The following is a 16,935-nucleotide window of genomic DNA, read 5'->3' on the forward strand; positions in this document are numbered from 1 at the left end:
ACTTTGAAGGCCTCCAGGCATATTCTGGCCAATCTAAACAAAAATGGTTGTTTTATCTGGATTTTTAAGTGTTTAATTTAGAGGTGGTTCAACAATGCACTTACCATTTTTTGAGTTAGAAGTACACACAAAGTAGATAGCAAGCATCTGTAGATGTATTTCCATTGAAAGGCAAACTATTATTCTTATAGCCAGCATAGAGGTGTGCCTTTCTAAAATAGTGAGTGACTAACCTTTAGTAGTGACTAACCTTTTCCAAGAGTTCAGTTTTTCTAACCTTTCCGTAAGTTTTTATTTTTTAAGAGATACAGACTTACAATGCTTATTTCCCAAACGATCACAAGGCTTACGATGCCACTGCTCAGGTCTCAAATATTAGTAATATAATCCTGTGCTTGTAAACTGCCACCAAGACATCCATAACACAGGAATCTGGCAAGTAGGCTCCCACTGCAGAGCACCGATTAATGCTCCACAAAATGGATATGCAGAACATTTGCTATAAAACCTGAAACCACACCCATTTTGTCTTAAAAAGAGACAAAACAACAGCAAAAGAAAGGGATATAGTTGGAGGTTTAAGCTGACTGGGGTGTCTGCAGTAAACACTGCCTGCTGTGGAAAACCACTCATAAATGTCAGTGTTAATTTTCCAGACCAGTTCTTCAGCTGGTGTTGGGGAAAAACAAAACAAAACAAAAAAAAGGAATAATGCCATTAGGCACCAGATGTAGTTTTGGGGCCCAGGGTACAGTGTGGGAAGCCTCTAAATCTAGAACAGAAAGAAAACATCCTGCCCTTTGTAAACAGCCAAGATGGATTGCAATGACAAATTAACAAGCTACTATACACTCCATTCTAAAGTGAGGAATAATGGAAATTATTCATTATTCACTTTATTTACTAATAATGATACAGTATGTATTAATAGGAAGGGGGCATGGTAATTCAACATATGTGTCAGTATGATACATCTCAGGCTGAGATTATGCTACATAATCTGATGCCAATGAAAGATAATTTCTGGGTAACAGGATTCTTCCTTAAAGGACTCCTTTAGACTTCATTTTCAATCTTGGCCATGAAGTTGTCAAAGAACTGGGCATGCAATCTCTGGGCAAAAGAAGTTTAGGACAGGAATGGCAAGACGCTGTTACAAAGGTTTGCAAACATTTTTGCACAATAGTCTGGAAAAGAATATACATAGCACCTATCCACATTTAGTTTATGCTAAGCATTGCTAATTTTTCCTACATTTTCATGATTGCCAGATTTCACAAAACAAAATTTTAAAACAAAATGCCTAACATAATTTAATTTGGTGAGAAGAAGTTCTGATAAGCGTGTCAGGAACTGAAAATGCAAATACAAACTACTGTGTCAATCTGAATTGCCATGCTAGGCCAAGCTTATTTTATTACATACATTCTGCATTCTAAGTACTAATATGTTCATAATGTAAACATTAAGCATACAGAGTTAAAATTCAAGGCCACAATTTTTGATTGTCCCTTTTTGTGTCTTTGGTTGGCCGAGATCAACTCGTAGTGTATAAATGCATAAGTTATATAATAATTATATAAAAAGGAAAAAATAACATTGACTTGTATACTTCATTCTGACAAACGCACAGCGTTCGCGACTCAATAAAGAAAAACTGGCGCCCGCCTAACAAAAATACTTAGATGATTTTTAATTTTGGCAGTCAAGGGTTGTCTCTTGCTTTAACCAATAGAAAAGAAACCCCCTTAATAATGATGAGGTTCTAACTGGTAACTTTTAAATATCAAACACAATTCCAGTTTTACTTTTTTTTTAAAAAAAAGAGATGCATATTCTGATTTCTGATTTCTTCTGCTTTTCCCTTTTTCACTTTTTTATTACTATAAAAACAAGTCTGTTCCTCCTGTAATACTGGGAATGGTATGATACTGAGTAAAACGTTTTGCAAGTCCAAACAAGTATTTCTTCATAGTCCCAACACTACTAAGTTTTCAGTCTCTTCAGTCTCTACTGGTAAAGAAGTTTCTTTTCTCCCATTCTCACCGCCTTTGTCCTCCTCTTTCTCCTTTCCTCTTCCTCTGTCAGGTGTAGGCCTCTGATCTACAATCATACACTTGCCCTTCAGCACTTTCTCATTTCCAATGTTTGGCTCAGGGTTCTTGTAATACTGTCAAGGAATCCTAAAGTTTGGGTTGTCTTCACAGTTTGAGTAGCTGATAACACTCTGATGAATGGAACGCATGTGATTTTAACCAAAACGATGCCTTTATATTCCAAATCACCTTCCACACTAAACCAGTCTCTTTTGTTGATATGTCTCTAGTTTTTAAATACAGGTAGTTTTCTTTTTTCTTTTTTTTTTTTTTCCTTTTTTCCCCTTTCCCCCCCTCTTTTGTAATGATTCATATATTGTGTTAGGTCACTATAGACTTATCCTTATATTGCTGTAGTATAGTCCCAGTTTTGCATTAGCAAGATATCAAACTTTACACTTAAGCTTATCAACTTTTTAAGACCACTAGCTTTTGTAGGTTTTCCTTATCATTTCATGCTTTTACCTACAATAGTCTACTGTTGTTTGGTCCACAGAGTCGATGCCCATATACATTACATTTTAGTATCTTAATACTTCATGAGTATCTCCTTTAAAACCCTACTACAAAGAGTCTTTTTGACATCTATTTTTAAATGTTTTTTTTTGTTTTGTTTGTTTTTTTTCCCCAGCCAAACCTTCACTTGTCTCTTTAGGCACTTTTAATTCATGTACTCCAATAGAGTTCATTGCAGCTCATCAGGGACTGTGTCCCAGTGAGCAGTGTCTTTGTTTCCTTTTTCTGGTGTTTCTTTTTTTCCCCACTTAGTAGTAGGTGCCAAGATGAGAAGGCATATGAGCAGCTGGCAGCCTGGTATTCGGGTAGATACCTCCAGTTGGTGAATTCCAGTATGGATTAGGGGCAGCGAAAAAGCTGGATGAGGTTACAGGCAAAGCAGGGGGGTGGGGAGCTACAAAGTTCATCTTCTGGGGGTGCGCATGGTAGGAGCTCATGTAGGGGAGGTCTGACGGGTATTTGTACATGGATGACTCCGGGGGGTGAGGCTGGAGGGCCTGAGCGATTCCATGGAAATCAAATTTGTAGGCATAGCGCTTACCATGAACCTTAGTCATAATATTTTTATCATAATAGTAGCGGAGTGCACGGCTGAGTTTGTCATAGTTCATGTTAGGCTTGCTTTTCCTCTCCCCCCAGCGCCGAGCCACTTCATCAGGGTCGGTCATCTTGAACTCCCCGTTGGTGCCCTCCCAGGTGATGCAGTTGGAGTTGGAGCTGTCTGAGAGGAGCTCCAGCAGGAACTGCCACAGCTGTATCTGCCCACTCCCTGTTGGGGAAAAAAGAATGGAATTGTCAGGACTAGTGAATAATAAAGTTAAGACACCAGTTCTTTCAGGCTCTCACATAGGACCCTATTAGGAAATGTTGCAATGTCAGTTCCTACTTCTTACCCTAACTAGTCCCCTTTCTCCTAGCCCTATCTCATGAAATCCTAAAGATAATGTTTGTGTGTCATGTTTTCTCTCATCTGGGTGGCAGAATGCCATTACATGGAGATTTAATAGTTAGCTAATGTCATTCAGTGTAGACAATTGATGGGGAAATCATACCGTGCTCATTTAGGAAACTAATCTCTAAAGCTCAGGACAAACAGCTTTTACTTGCGTAACATTTGCTTGTTCTCACAGCATTATGTTGCAACTAAATGTTCTCTGCTATGGAATAAGCCTACACAAAATAGAGAAGTTTAGAGAAAGCTGGACTTGTGCCAAACCATATCACCCATTTGCAGCATTTGGGGAAATGCAGAACGGAAACTTATTAGCTTGCTGTTGCACTGCATACAACCATAGGGCAAAACATTTGCAAAAACAGTGAAAAGGTCCATAAAATTCATTCTCATCATTGTTCTGTGTCAAACAAGAGTTTAAATGATTACTGAAGTTAAGACATAAAACTTTTTTTTTTCTCCCTCCTCTGCCAATTTCATTTTAAAAGGAAAATAATTAGTCTGCTGTCAACTTTGCAGAAGCGTGTTGCCCAGTTATAGGAACAAAATTTGACCATTTTAGGCAATTGAAAGTAGATCATGAAGGGCCTTGACACTGATATTCATGTTAAAAGCTTAGCATTTCTTAATAAAGCAGCACTTAAATGATGCAAAATACAGCTGAAGCAGCTTGCAAGGCAATCTGTTTCACAAGCACAATGTCAGCAGAATTTGCCAACCAGCTTGCATGTGCTAACTTCTAAGTACATCTCTGACCAGGATTTGGTTGGGTTTCTTTTTTTTTTTTTTCCCCAAACCAGATATGTGGGTATAATAAACAAGCTTTTCTTTAGAAAGCTTATAGCGGTAAATTATAATATCAAGCTAGAGTAGCATCTGAAATCCATTAGCAGTTTATACTTCAGTGCAACTGAAACCCATATTCATTTAAATGATATTTATCCAAACTGTCCTTAATGAATTTCTTCTGTTCCATTAACATGCATTAAATAAACAAACAAACAAAAGAATCCATGGTATGAGCAAGGCATGCAAGTTTTAATACACGAAACATAACAAGGGGATTAGCCTTTGAAAATCAATAAACAGTTCAGCACTGGACAAAACACAAATTTTTGAATAAGCAATCCAACATATGTTCTAACATAAACACTTGCCTTCCAAATGTAATATATGGTCCTATGAAAATAAATGGTTGCTGTCAATTTCCTTTTAATGAGAGATTAATTCCACCAATTTATAAACACACAAAACATGTTAAAGCACAGGAATGATGGTGTGTAGAAATTCCATACCCACATGTTAAAAAAGTATCCCAATCCAGATCACTTTAGTGTCTTCCACAGTAATGAAGGCTACCAAATACACACTTGACAAAATTATAAAAGCCTGGGACTTACAAACAGATTAAAGGGAAGTAGCCACCGCCCCCCCCCCCCCCCCCAACCCAATTAAGATCTGTGTCACCTGGAAACCCAGCACTTGAGGCCATTTGGAAAGCCCCATTCTTAATACTTATTTAACTACTTTCCTATGCAATGCAAAAGCTGTCTAAAAAGTAATCTAATCTAGAAGTGCCTGATGTCACTTGGGATAAAGTGAAAGGAAATGGAGCAGTATTTTGGCAAATTTGTGCTTGGAGAGGCTGTAAGATTGTTGTTGTAAGATTACTGGGGGTTGAGGAGACCTACAGTGTGGAAAAAGGAGCACTGCATCCTTCGGCTGTTAAAGAAAGGGAAGTAGGAAGTGGCATAAATAATGTCAATCTATTGTGGCAGATCATGTTCTTGATTACAGTGGTATATGGCCACAGTGTGTCCTGTGGACTCAGGGAAGCAACAGCGAAATCTGCACAGTTCACAATCAGTGTTAACTCACTAGGAAGGATCTTCATCTTCAGCTAAAATACACTACAAGGCCCTGTCCATAATGCGCCCAGTTACCTTCTTCTTAGAGTGGGCTAACATTTCTGAGGTGTCTAATCCAATTATTCTTTGCAAATAGATTCTGCTTTCCCATTTTCCCTATATATATTTGTTGGTTTGGGTTATTCATCCAAAAGATATTTTATTTGCAAGGTCAGTGTGTCATTGAAATGTGGATTAACAGAATCTATGGCACATATGACACAAATCAGTAAGAGACTCGTGCCCTTCTGGAGGAGTACCTGGAGGCCAGAAGGGATATCTTACAGCACCTAAGAAAACTCCTAATGTCTAGGCAACAGAAGTGAACCCCTATTGATATAGTTACTGGAATCTACTGAGGCATTTGACTGAATATAACCACCTACTCTAGGATGAGATAAACATCTATATTAACTACATCTCCAATGATTATCATGGTAAGTAAGACACCTAACTCATATCTAGACACATACACTAAGACACCTGAGTTTGTGTCTTAAGGGTGGGACTGACATCTGTGAGCTCAGTCCCACCTTTAAGTAATTTAGAAATCCAATCCTGCGACATGTTGGGTATCATCAGCTCCCACTGAGCCATATTGAAGAACGGCAAAGTCTGTCACATCACCTTCCGACTCTGGCCTTAAAAAGGGAGTGGGGGCACTATCAGAGAAGAAAAATGCTCCTAAATCAGCAAAACCCACTCTCACCTGGATTTGCAAGACGGCTGCTGGTCGGTCCAAGAATCTGATAAGGATCTAAAAAATTGTGAAAGAAAGATTTTAAATCATGTAACAATGTCACGTATTTTAGGTGCTATTTTTAACTCTGTAGAGGTCATTGAATGCCACCTGATGACACAGCAGGTCCAACACTGACAAAAGTTGTTCCTTTCCCTGCATCACAATATTTGCATGTTTTCCCTTAAAATTAGGTGTGCAAGTGAACAGTTGCAAGTATACACTTTTTTTTTTTTTTTTCCCTGTATTAGTGTGCACAAACACATGTTCAGACACACTGTAAATCTGGTCTAGAAGTATTCTGTTTCCCATTTAAACAAAGTACACAAATACACAGACACCCTTTGGAACTATTTACTCTTGCAATATGCTAAGGCCCACAGGCCGGAGTCCCACTGCTAACCATGGCATGGATGGGGTGAGGAAAGGACAAAGATCTCTCATCTTGAGGGGCTACATTTGTCTTCCCCTTGTCACTACTACTCCTTTCTGTGCCAAAACAGCCTCCAAAAGAGGGCAGAGAGGGCATGGCTGAACCCAGGCAATGTGACTGGGTTGTTTCTTTAACATCACAGTCCAGCGAGGGATCTCCTGAATCAACTTTGCAATTGGGGTTTTCCAAATCCCATAACATCTCAATGACTTCCTCATGTGGAAATGAGGATCCCTTGTGGAAATGAAAACTGATTTTGACCTGAACTGAAATACAACAGGAAAAAGGAAAGACTGTGACAGAAGTAGGTCTGTAGGAAAGACAAAGCAATGGTCAGTAAGCACAGCCTGTAGGCCCCTGTGTAACAACCATGTTGCTGGGCTGTCTCATCTCTGAACAGCTGCTCTCAAACGGCCGTCAGTTTTACAGCCAAGCATATAATCAGGTTACATTTCTTATACATTTAAATAATCTGTGCAGCTCACACACAGCCATTTAGTGGTCCCAAGGACTTACATAAATCATCAATATATTTCTGGAAAGATTCTCATGGTTGGGAGGCCAGATTAGATAAAATGCTATCTGGGCAAAAAGCAGTTTAATACTTCCCAGGCAGCATGCATGTAAGTTAACGAGACGTAGTCATGTGCACAGTCTTATTCAGCTATAACAAAAACCAGAATAATGATTTGAAATCCATGTGATAAAAACAGGCTCAGAGTCTTCTGAGCTAAGAATATCCTCCAAATCTCCTGTATTTCCTACTTCTACCCTTTTGTTGTTAGCAAAAGCCACCACTGACTCAGACTGCACTGCTTTTTAGCTACCTGTCTAAGACAGTTCTACAGTCTAGTTTCACAGTAAGGGCTTAAGTCCTACCCCAAGGATTAGCTGCTTTGAAACCACAAAATGCACCCATCCTGCAGAAATACTAGCCTACAATTCAATAAACCCCTATTTTCTCCCCACAGTTTCTCAATAGGTTGGGAATCCTTCTCTTTTTCCTGTTTAATTTCAGGAGTTTAGGATGTAAAATTCAAATAGTTTTCTATGTGTTATAATCCATTTTCATCTCTTTGTTTATGCATATTTTCCAACTGCTAGCATTTCAATTACTGTGGAATATATCTTCTTTTGACATCTTTACCTTCCAGCTGTGTATCTAAACTGAACATAGGTACTTTGTTTAACAGCTTTTTCACTCTGAAAGATTGTCATTGCCACTAAACATTACTAAAAGCAAGTTTTAATAGCCATGGGAGGCTCCATCTAAGATCCAGCTGTACAGCCAGCTCATACACAGGTCTAGGGAATTACTTGTCACCAGCTGGAAACCTCATTAGTGCACTGAATTAGATCTTGCAATTGGCTTCTGGTTGGTAGGAGAGAGATGACCTTCTGATCATGTTCAACAAACTCTGTCACACCCAAGCATAATTCAAACAAAATGACACCCACCTAACTGAGGACGCTGGTCTTCTGTTTTGGGCACTGTTGAGGATGATGGCTGAGTAGCTGAAAATGGAGAAATCCATGTAGTTATTTTTCCAGTCTGGAAGTTGTTCAACAAACATGTGACAGACCACATGCCTGGGACTCCTGCTGTTCACCACTCAATGATGGTCACAGTAGGATTTAGGTTTGTGAGACTATATGGTCACAGACTTGATGAAGCCTGCATTCAAGGAACATGAGGCTGCCCCAGTAACTCCACCCAGTGTTGCCTATACACAGCTAACAGGCTTTCCAGACAAGGCACAGGTATAAGTCCTTCCGAGCTGAGAGCTGAGGTAGCTGCTATCAGTTCACCTCAGGGTCTACCCAGATTGCAACAGATGTGCATTGGGACCACAAACTGGACATATGCAGATGTTTCTTACCTTTTGACTGAGGAGTGGGGTGGGTGTGACTCGTCCATGCTGATCTCCTGGCTTGCTCATAAGGCAAATCTGCAAAGGAAAAATACAGTCCTTCATGCAGATATGGTATAAAGTGTTACCTGTCCATAAGAGGCACATTTCTATGTGATTCATTGGACTAGAAAAATCACTGAAGTAGGAAGAATACTCCTTGTTAAACCCTATATTGTCTGTATGATTTCTAAAAATAAGAGTATCACATTGTCTTCTGTAGTGCTCTTCGGAGGTACCTATTCTTGTTAGATGCCTGAAATATCTGGCACAAATACTCTACAGAGTCCAACATTTCCAAATGCTCAGCATACTCCCTTTGGTCACCTTGTCTGGTGGATATGCTCAATTCCTGCACTTGACATAAGCATTGGTCAGGCTTATGAACCACAGTAGGCCTCGATGTGACTGTTCCCTGAACTGGACAGCTCGTTAATAATAGAACACCAAGTGGGTGGTCATGGCCATGACCATGAACAAAGAGCCCTAGAACAGGTGACTCACTGAAATCCCTCATGGATAAATGACAAATTATATCAAGAGGTTGAAAGCAACATGGTAAGATTCTAAGCCTGACTGCAAGCCAATCACTTTATCTTATACATATAGCAGTCAGAGAAAGCCTAATCTAAGCATTCCGTGCTGGAACAGCAGGCTGCACAGCAGTGATCTCCCTTTGGGCTGGGACACCTCTCAAGGTTACTCCTTGAGGTCAAGAGATGCCTACTAACTACATTTATTGGTGAGTGAAACATTAGTCTTTAAGGGAACCTGATTTATGTTAAGATTTAGCAACTTAAATATGCAGTAGATTAGTCATTGTGACTCTTGTCATCATAATCAATTAACTATATCAATCTACTTAGTATAATAAACTAAACTGCTGCTAAAACTTTGTATTGGATAGCTCCTGCAACACCTTCCTCAGCCAAAGGCACCAAGGAATGACACACAGTGTGCACTGTGGACAATTTATACTAGAGCCTTGTGGGAAAAGTCTCCCAAGAGGTCAGAGCTCAGATTAAGAATAAACTGTGTGACATTCCCTTCCAGACTGTGTATGTAACAGTATTTTATTATAAGAAGATAGACTTCAGTTGATTTACTTTGCAATTCTTTACTAGTCTGTTCCTGTTATCCCTTGAGATTAATCAAAGTTTATAGGTTGAATTTAAGAGTTCCTTTTCTGCAGGGACATGGGAGGCAACCAAGTCTTGTTTTTGTCTTTTGGAGATTCTCCTAAACTATTGTTATATCTTTGTGTTCTTAGTGGCTCTCACTGCTGTCATGTACTTTATCATGCTCTCTCCTTGATATTATTCCTCAAGCTTGCAAGTCCTCTTTTCCCCAGATGCACCCTCTGGTCTAATTCTCATCATCTAGCACTTTTGGAGATTGTTGCACTTTACCATTTCCACTCATTTCTCTTTTACTAGTCATTTCAAATTTAATAATTCCTTTTCTTCCACAGTTCCTCCCACATCCCAGTATCCTCACAGATCTCTAAAACCTTAGAATGTGAAAACAGTGAACATGCTTAAATGTTAAGAACAGCTATATACACATATTCCACATATTCTCTATTTCTTTCAAAAAATGTTTTTGTTTGTTTGTTTGATTTTTTTTTCCCTGCTTCATCTATTTAAATATACCTTTCTGCTTCTTGGAACAAGCTGCTTAATTTTATGTGTCTAAACTAAATTCTCATTTTTCTTTTTTTTTTTTTTCCCACATAGGCATAACTTTTATTTCAGTTAAATGGTTTAGTATATAAAACGAAGAGACTAAACTATAAAAGCTTTATTCATAAAGAACTAAAAGTAAAACATAAAAGCTTTCTTGGTAAAGTATATGAAGGAAATTCAGACGTTCTTTTAGGCTTTTGAAATCTTTTGCAGTTGCTTGTGCTTTTCTATGGCTGGCTTAAACACATTAGCTGAAATTGTTGACAAGATCATTGACTTATGTAGCCGGCCCAGGATTCCAGCAAGGTAGCAATACCCTCCTCATAGAACTAAAGTGGTGCAAATAATGATTGTTAACATTGCTTGTGCTTTATTTTAGAAAATATTGGAAATGAAAGCAATTGGGAAGTAAAGAAACAGTCACAGACTGGCTCTGTGCACACCAGATGTACCTCTCTGTCCATTTCCAAGCACTATAAGCAGGAATATCAAAATGGAAATAAAGTGTAATATGAAATTCAGAACCAAATTGCTTGTAATTTATTTAGTCTGTTTGGCCTGAGGAACAGACTGGCACTACCCAGCCCTGTCGTTTCCTGGAATCTTACACTTCAAAAACTTTGCTTTTGCTGACATATGCATTTTATCTTTGTATTGCATTTAAATAACTAGTGCCCTTTTCTCCCTGGTTTCTTGAGAACTATTCCAGAGTCTCATTTTTCAGATACTTGGAGAAGAAAAAAATTGTAAAAGCATTCATCTCTTAGCAGAAAATGGGTGTGGAACTGAATCATGTTGATGTCCTGGACAGGTTGAGATCAACACCTGCTATCAATTGATGCAGTTGGAGAAACCTTATCGCCTGAAAACTCTCAGAAATTCAGAAGAACTCTAGTTACCTTTCCAGGATTTTCCAAGTTCTGTTTGTACAGAAGGGAACAGCTCAGCCATGGTGCCAATTGCAGGACAGTGTTTGGAGTTTCAAACAGGTCCAGGATCTTCTAAACAAGACTAGGTACTTACAGAATAATAGAATCACAGAATGGTTTGGGTTGGAAGGGACCTTAAAGATCATCTAATTCCATCCTCCCTTCCACGGGCAGGTACACTCCCACGAGACCAAGCTGATCAAAGCCCCGTCCTACCTGACCTTAAACACTTCCAGGGATGGGGCATCCTCAACTTCTCCGGGAAACCTGTTCCAGTGTCTCATCACCCCCACCGTGAAGAATTTCTTCCTTATATCTAATCTAAATCTACCCTTTTTCAGTTTAAAGCCATTACTCCTTGTCCTATCACTACACCCCTGACAAAGAATCCATCCCCAGCTTTCCCGTAGGCCCCCTTTAAATACTGGAAAGCCACTATAAGGTCTTCCTGGAGCCTTCCCTTCTCCAGGCTGAACAACCCCAACTCCCTCAGCCTAGCTTCAGAGGAGAGGAGCTCCAACCCCTTGATCATATTTGTGGCCCTTCTCTGGACTCATTCTAATACTTCCATACTTGTGGGTATTGTGTCCTCTCCTCTCCTCTCCTCTCCTCTCCTCTCCTCTCCTCTCCTCTCCTCTCCTCTCCTCTCCTCTCCTCTCCTCTCCTCTCCTCTCCTCTCCTCTCCTCTCCTCTCCTCTCCTCTCCTCTCCTCTCCTCTCCTCTCCTCTCCTCTCCTCTCCTCTCCTCTCCTCTCCTCTCCTCTCCTCTCCTAAGTATTTAGACGTATGTACACTGAGAGGGCTGTGTGGTGCTGTCTGCTTGTACTCAGTGGCACTTACAGCGCTGAAATACATGTGGTACAAATTTAGTACTGTGAGAAAACCTTTGCCTTTTAACACATCATAAGATGGTTTTCTGACTACACCCTCTCCATTAATAGAAAAATCCACTTATCAGCCTTGCTTGAAACAGCATAAAATTCCAACTTCATTCTTAGTTCAGTATTGCACCTTGATAAACATGTTGCTATCCTAGATAAGCAGATCTGTTCTTGTTCATGGGATATTAGTACATGTTCTTATCTTGGACAAATCTTTGATGGGAATGCTTCTGTTCGATGAGACGTAGACAAACCCATATTAGGTCTTCCTGAGCTCCTGATAGCTTCACTGTGTTAACTTTGAGCTTGCTGAAACCTTGTGTTCTGTTGTAAAGGTGACTGAAGTAATATGCCTTTGTTATTGTAATTCACTATAAACATTGCTCATTTCCTATTTGCTATTGTAGTACATTAACAATGGCAATGCTTAATTACTTTCTCCAAAATTGCATCCCAGGATTTGGTTAATTCCATTTAAACTTGTTTATTCCTCCCCCCACCCTCTTTTTTGACCTTTTTCATGTCATCAAATGATTGTCCCGAGAGTCTGCTATTGCTCTTTGATGAAATGTGATTTGTTATGGAAAAACTTCTTTGCAGTCTAGTTGACATGTAATGTTTAACAGAAAGGAAAGCCAAGGAATAATTCAGTAAACTAGTGGAGGACTTGTTAGTGTTAGGTCAGAGGTTGGACTCGGTGATCTTGGAGGTCTCTTCCAACCTAGATGATTCTGTGATTCTGTGATTCTGTGAAAATAGTTTCTTGACAGAAAACTGAATTTCTGAAAAAAATCTTTCTTTCTGAATGAACATTCCGACCTTGAAGATGTTTGCCAGCTCTCTATTGTAAAAGATAAAATAATTCTTTCAAAAATCATGTGATATTTTGTTGCAGGAAATGCTTAGTTAGGATACACCAGTTCTCACAGAAGAATAGAGGCATGCTATATCCAAACTACAATTCTCACAAGGAATTGCATCAATACAGAAAGATGCTTTTAATGTTAACATAAAGTGTTTTGTTTTGTAGATGTCAGGATGTCTTATTTGGATAAAAATGCTGAAAGAAGGGGTTTCACAATAACAAATTTTTAAAATATTTTAAAAAAATCTTTTACTTTAGAGAAAACTAGTACTTTATTTTTCCATGACAAGTCAGGATGAAAAAAATATTGAAAACATAGAATTTCTCATGGGATAGAAAAGCCAATTTTTGTTGAACACCACTGGAAATATATCCAAAAAATTGTATTCTTTCATAACAGACTCATTCTAGCCTCCACCTGAAATCCTCTCAATTGGTATGGTTATTTGCTATCAGACACCCAGGTACCTCTGCTCTGATGCCACATGCTCCTTTTCATTGGAAACTACTGACAGCTTTGGGCATCTAGTATAACATTGCATAGTTAGTAGTTGTTTCTACATCTACGATGTGTCTTCTCATTCATATTCATGTCCAGATTCCTCTAAGCCATTCAAAGCTCTTGGGTGCTACAATAACTTGTGATCACGAGAGACACAATCTGCTTTAATGTTTCATGAAAATAACTTTTAACTTCTTCTGAATATTCTTTTATTCTAATAGTGGGAAACAGACAAAGCAGGTACTCTGTGACACTCTTTATTTGATAATTATATCATGATTTTTCATCTCCAGACCATGAGTTGAACAATCTCAAACTTTTATGTTTTTCAATAGGTTCAAAAGATTCTCCATATTCCCATGGCTTGCTCTAAACACCAATTCTGCAAATAACCTTTTTGATAAGGGATGATTCATACGGTTTTCTGTACAAGGCCACACTGTTGATTTATTTAATGGTACAATCAGATTTCCCATGCAACCCTCCACTATGCTCCTTCATTTGTTTACTTTTTTCACTTCAGCCAGCAACTAGAGCAGTGGCTTTCATTGTGCCATAAATAAAGTTGCCTATGTTTAGCTCTTCTTTTATGATTGAAGAAGGTTAATTTCAGATCAGTAAGATATACAAAAAACTTGTGCTTTATACTGAATTTGTCAATTTGTATTTTCAGCTGTTAGCATATTGCCAGTTCATTTATCTCAACTAAGACCTCTGGGCTACTTCACAGGGATCCTTTGGAGGAATATTTGGTTCTGACTAATGTCAAAATCTCATGCTAGCTCCAAGGTCTATACCAAATTTTATTATGTCTTTTTTCCCATTACTATTAAATATTTATAATGCAGGCAATGCTAAAACACCCATGATTTAAGCTGTTTACTTTTTAGACTTGGTAGCAGGTTAATTGGCCAGTTCTTGATCTGTTAAAATATTTTGTTTCTTACAATACGCTAATGTAAGTTTTATTGTAAATAGTTGTGGGGAACCTTGGTAAATTCCCTATGAAATTCAAATGCCAAATATATAAATTGGATCTGTGGTTTCCTTTTTATTCACTACAGCATTGCTACAGATGAATAATTCTAGCAGAAGAGTTTCTTTACCTATAAATTGGGCAGGGTGGATTTATTCATGTGTTGGTCTGGTAAATGTTTCCCTATCTATCTTTTTTTGTTTATGCATTAACAAATCTACAGACAGGCATATATACCTGTATATAAATGTACACAAAATAGTTAGTTGCATATACTCTCCTGGATTATGCCCTACAGCATTGATAAAACATAAATAAAACATGTCTTATTAAAAAGAAAAGCAAAGTTTTTAATGTGAGAAAGTATCTTTTCAAAAGAGCTCAGTCAACTCAAGTGTATGTCCCTTCAGACCACTTGGATGTATGCCTCTGGCTCAGTTATGGGTTTCCTTTAAATTCAGTATTTTGTTCCAACTCCCCTCAATGTATTACAATACTTTATGCTTATTACTGAAAAAGCAAATGTCCAGATAAGGCAGTTTTCCAACATCATTAGTTGTGAAGGGTGATGCAAAGAAAGTTTTTTACTTCATAGCAATGTCCTCATCTTTGTAATTATTCCCTCTAGCCTTTCACAAAACAGCACACCCACAATACTTCCATGAACCTCACACTTCTCAACAATAAGAACTTCCTTGTGGTTTGTTTTTACTTATTCAATCTCTTAAATTCATGATCAGATGTATAAAATAAAAAACAGAGAGCAAGAGAAATATTTTAGAGTACTTTTTCCCAATATATTTCAGCTTACAAAGGAGGATATTCCTGACTCATTTCACAGACAGGGAGCTAAAGCACATTGAAAAGTGACTGCACTGGAATCACGCAACAAAACCAGTGAACACAGCTCTAGTCTTCTGATTCTCTGGTGTCTAGAACTCTAGACTGCATTGCTTTAAAGGCAGAGATAAGTGGATGACACAGATTTTAACTTTTCTATTTAATCATCTTACTCTACACAGTGTTATATATGCAGACATATATATAAATGTGTACATAATATGTGTGCATACATAATATAACCTATCATTTATCAAGAGAAAATAGAAGGAGTAAAAGACAGAGATGTTTCAAGGGATCAAATGAATAGTACAAAAGGTTGTCATTGTTCGTACCTGTCCTGGTTGTAATTCTTTGTGTTGCTTCTGGATAAACTGATGTATTTGGAAAAATAAAAGTGGCACCTCCTAAAGAGAAAGAAGAAGACATAACACCTAAAGATTCATTTTCACAGTCCCTAATTCCATTGATACTTTCCCTCTTCTAGTGTGTCTAAATGAAGACTATGAATATTTTGTACCTTAGGAATGTTATATGAATACTGATAGCCTTTTAACCTGTGTAAATCCTCTCATGACTGGATACATGTCCATGCAAAATCAATGTTAAGGGGGACGAGAATCAAGTTCAAGAAATCCCTTCTGCCCTCCTGACACATCCCCACCACATGGGCAGGTTGTTTCATATCTTCTGAAATAAGACTTCTTTGCCTTCTCTTCATGCTTGGAAGAACATGCACTTCCCAAACAAGTTCATATTTCCCACAGAGACTGCAAACCTGGGCAAAAGCCTATTCATGTCAGTGGCATCTTCTCACAGACCTTGGTGGGCTTTGGGTCAGACCCTCAGAAACTCCACTAAAAATATTGAGCTTGATAATAGAAAATGGTATCTCACATCTCAGGAACTGAAATTGCTTTACATCAACAGACTTCTAATTGCCATTTCTAGGAATGTGAAAAGGATCATTAGGAACTGTCTGTGTAGTTACTCCTGACTTCATGAGGAACTTGTTCCTAACCCTTTTGTGGTCTTTTGAAAACCCCACTCCAAAGCTCTTATGCCAACGGAACAATGCAATTTTTCCTATGGCAATGATCAATGGCATAAATGCAGACAATCTCGTTTTGGTGAACTGTATTTTAAAACAGCGTTGTCAGTGCACATATAGAAAAAGATAACACACGGAACTGCTGAACAACACTTGGATGACTGTATGTAGAAACTGCTTGGCAAATTAGGATTTTGGAAGCCAAAGATGGAAAAGACTATAGAGGCCATCTATTTTTAAAAAGGGCTTAGGGCTTATTCCAAACCCCATCAGAGTCAATGGAAAAAATTTCTGTTGCTTTTGGTGGGATTTGTTGGAGGCCTACAGCCCACACTAGGACTTTATGTCAAATAGCATTCATCTAATCTCAGTGAGAAATCTTCTGATCTAGTTCATTTCTCTGTGAAACTCACTGCTATTTACCACAGTGAAAACAAAGTGAAATATGAAATATTGCCTTTATTTTTTATTTGATTTTTATTTCACTTTACTTTTCATTTGTGTTATCCTTTGTATTATCTTTTTCATTTGTCATAAATAATTGTTATTTCTGGTCACTGTAGGCAGCTAATACCCTCAGGCATGATCATGCAATATTCCAAACAACTTTAATCAATATGCATACTATATTATATGTACAATTCCATGCCATCC

At 38.3% G+C, this 16,935-nt stretch overlaps 1 protein-coding gene across 6 annotated transcripts in view; it reads right to left on the minus strand.

Annotated features, from left to right (window-relative positions):
* Window positions 1–276: 276 nt before the first annotated feature.
* Window positions 277–16,935, minus strand: part of ERG (ETS transcription factor ERG) — a 149,197-nt gene continuing 132,538 nt past the window's right edge. For 5 of the 6 annotated variants that reach the window (XM_083826801.1, XM_083826802.1, XM_083826805.1 and 2 more), the window contains 5 exons: window positions 15,566–15,637; window positions 8,524–8,592; window positions 8,102–8,158; window positions 6,181–6,228; window positions 881–3,381 (listed from right to left, as the gene is read on the minus strand). In XM_083826801.1, the coding sequence (XP_083682927.1) occupies window positions 2,861–3,381; window positions 6,181–6,228; window positions 8,102–8,158; window positions 8,524–8,592; window positions 15,566–15,637 (767 nt within the window). In that variant the 3' untranslated portion in view covers window positions 881–2,860. Of the gene's footprint in view, window positions 3,382–6,180; window positions 6,229–8,101; window positions 8,159–8,523; window positions 8,593–15,565; window positions 15,638–16,935 lie in introns of all 6 variants that reach the window. The other variant, XM_083826804.1, reaches the window with a different exon arrangement.

The sequence above is a fragment of the Anser anser genome, assembly GCF_964211835.1.
Source record: "Anser anser genome assembly, chromosome: 1".
Taxonomy (NCBI): Eukaryota; Metazoa; Chordata; class Aves; order Anseriformes; family Anatidae; genus Anser; species Anser anser.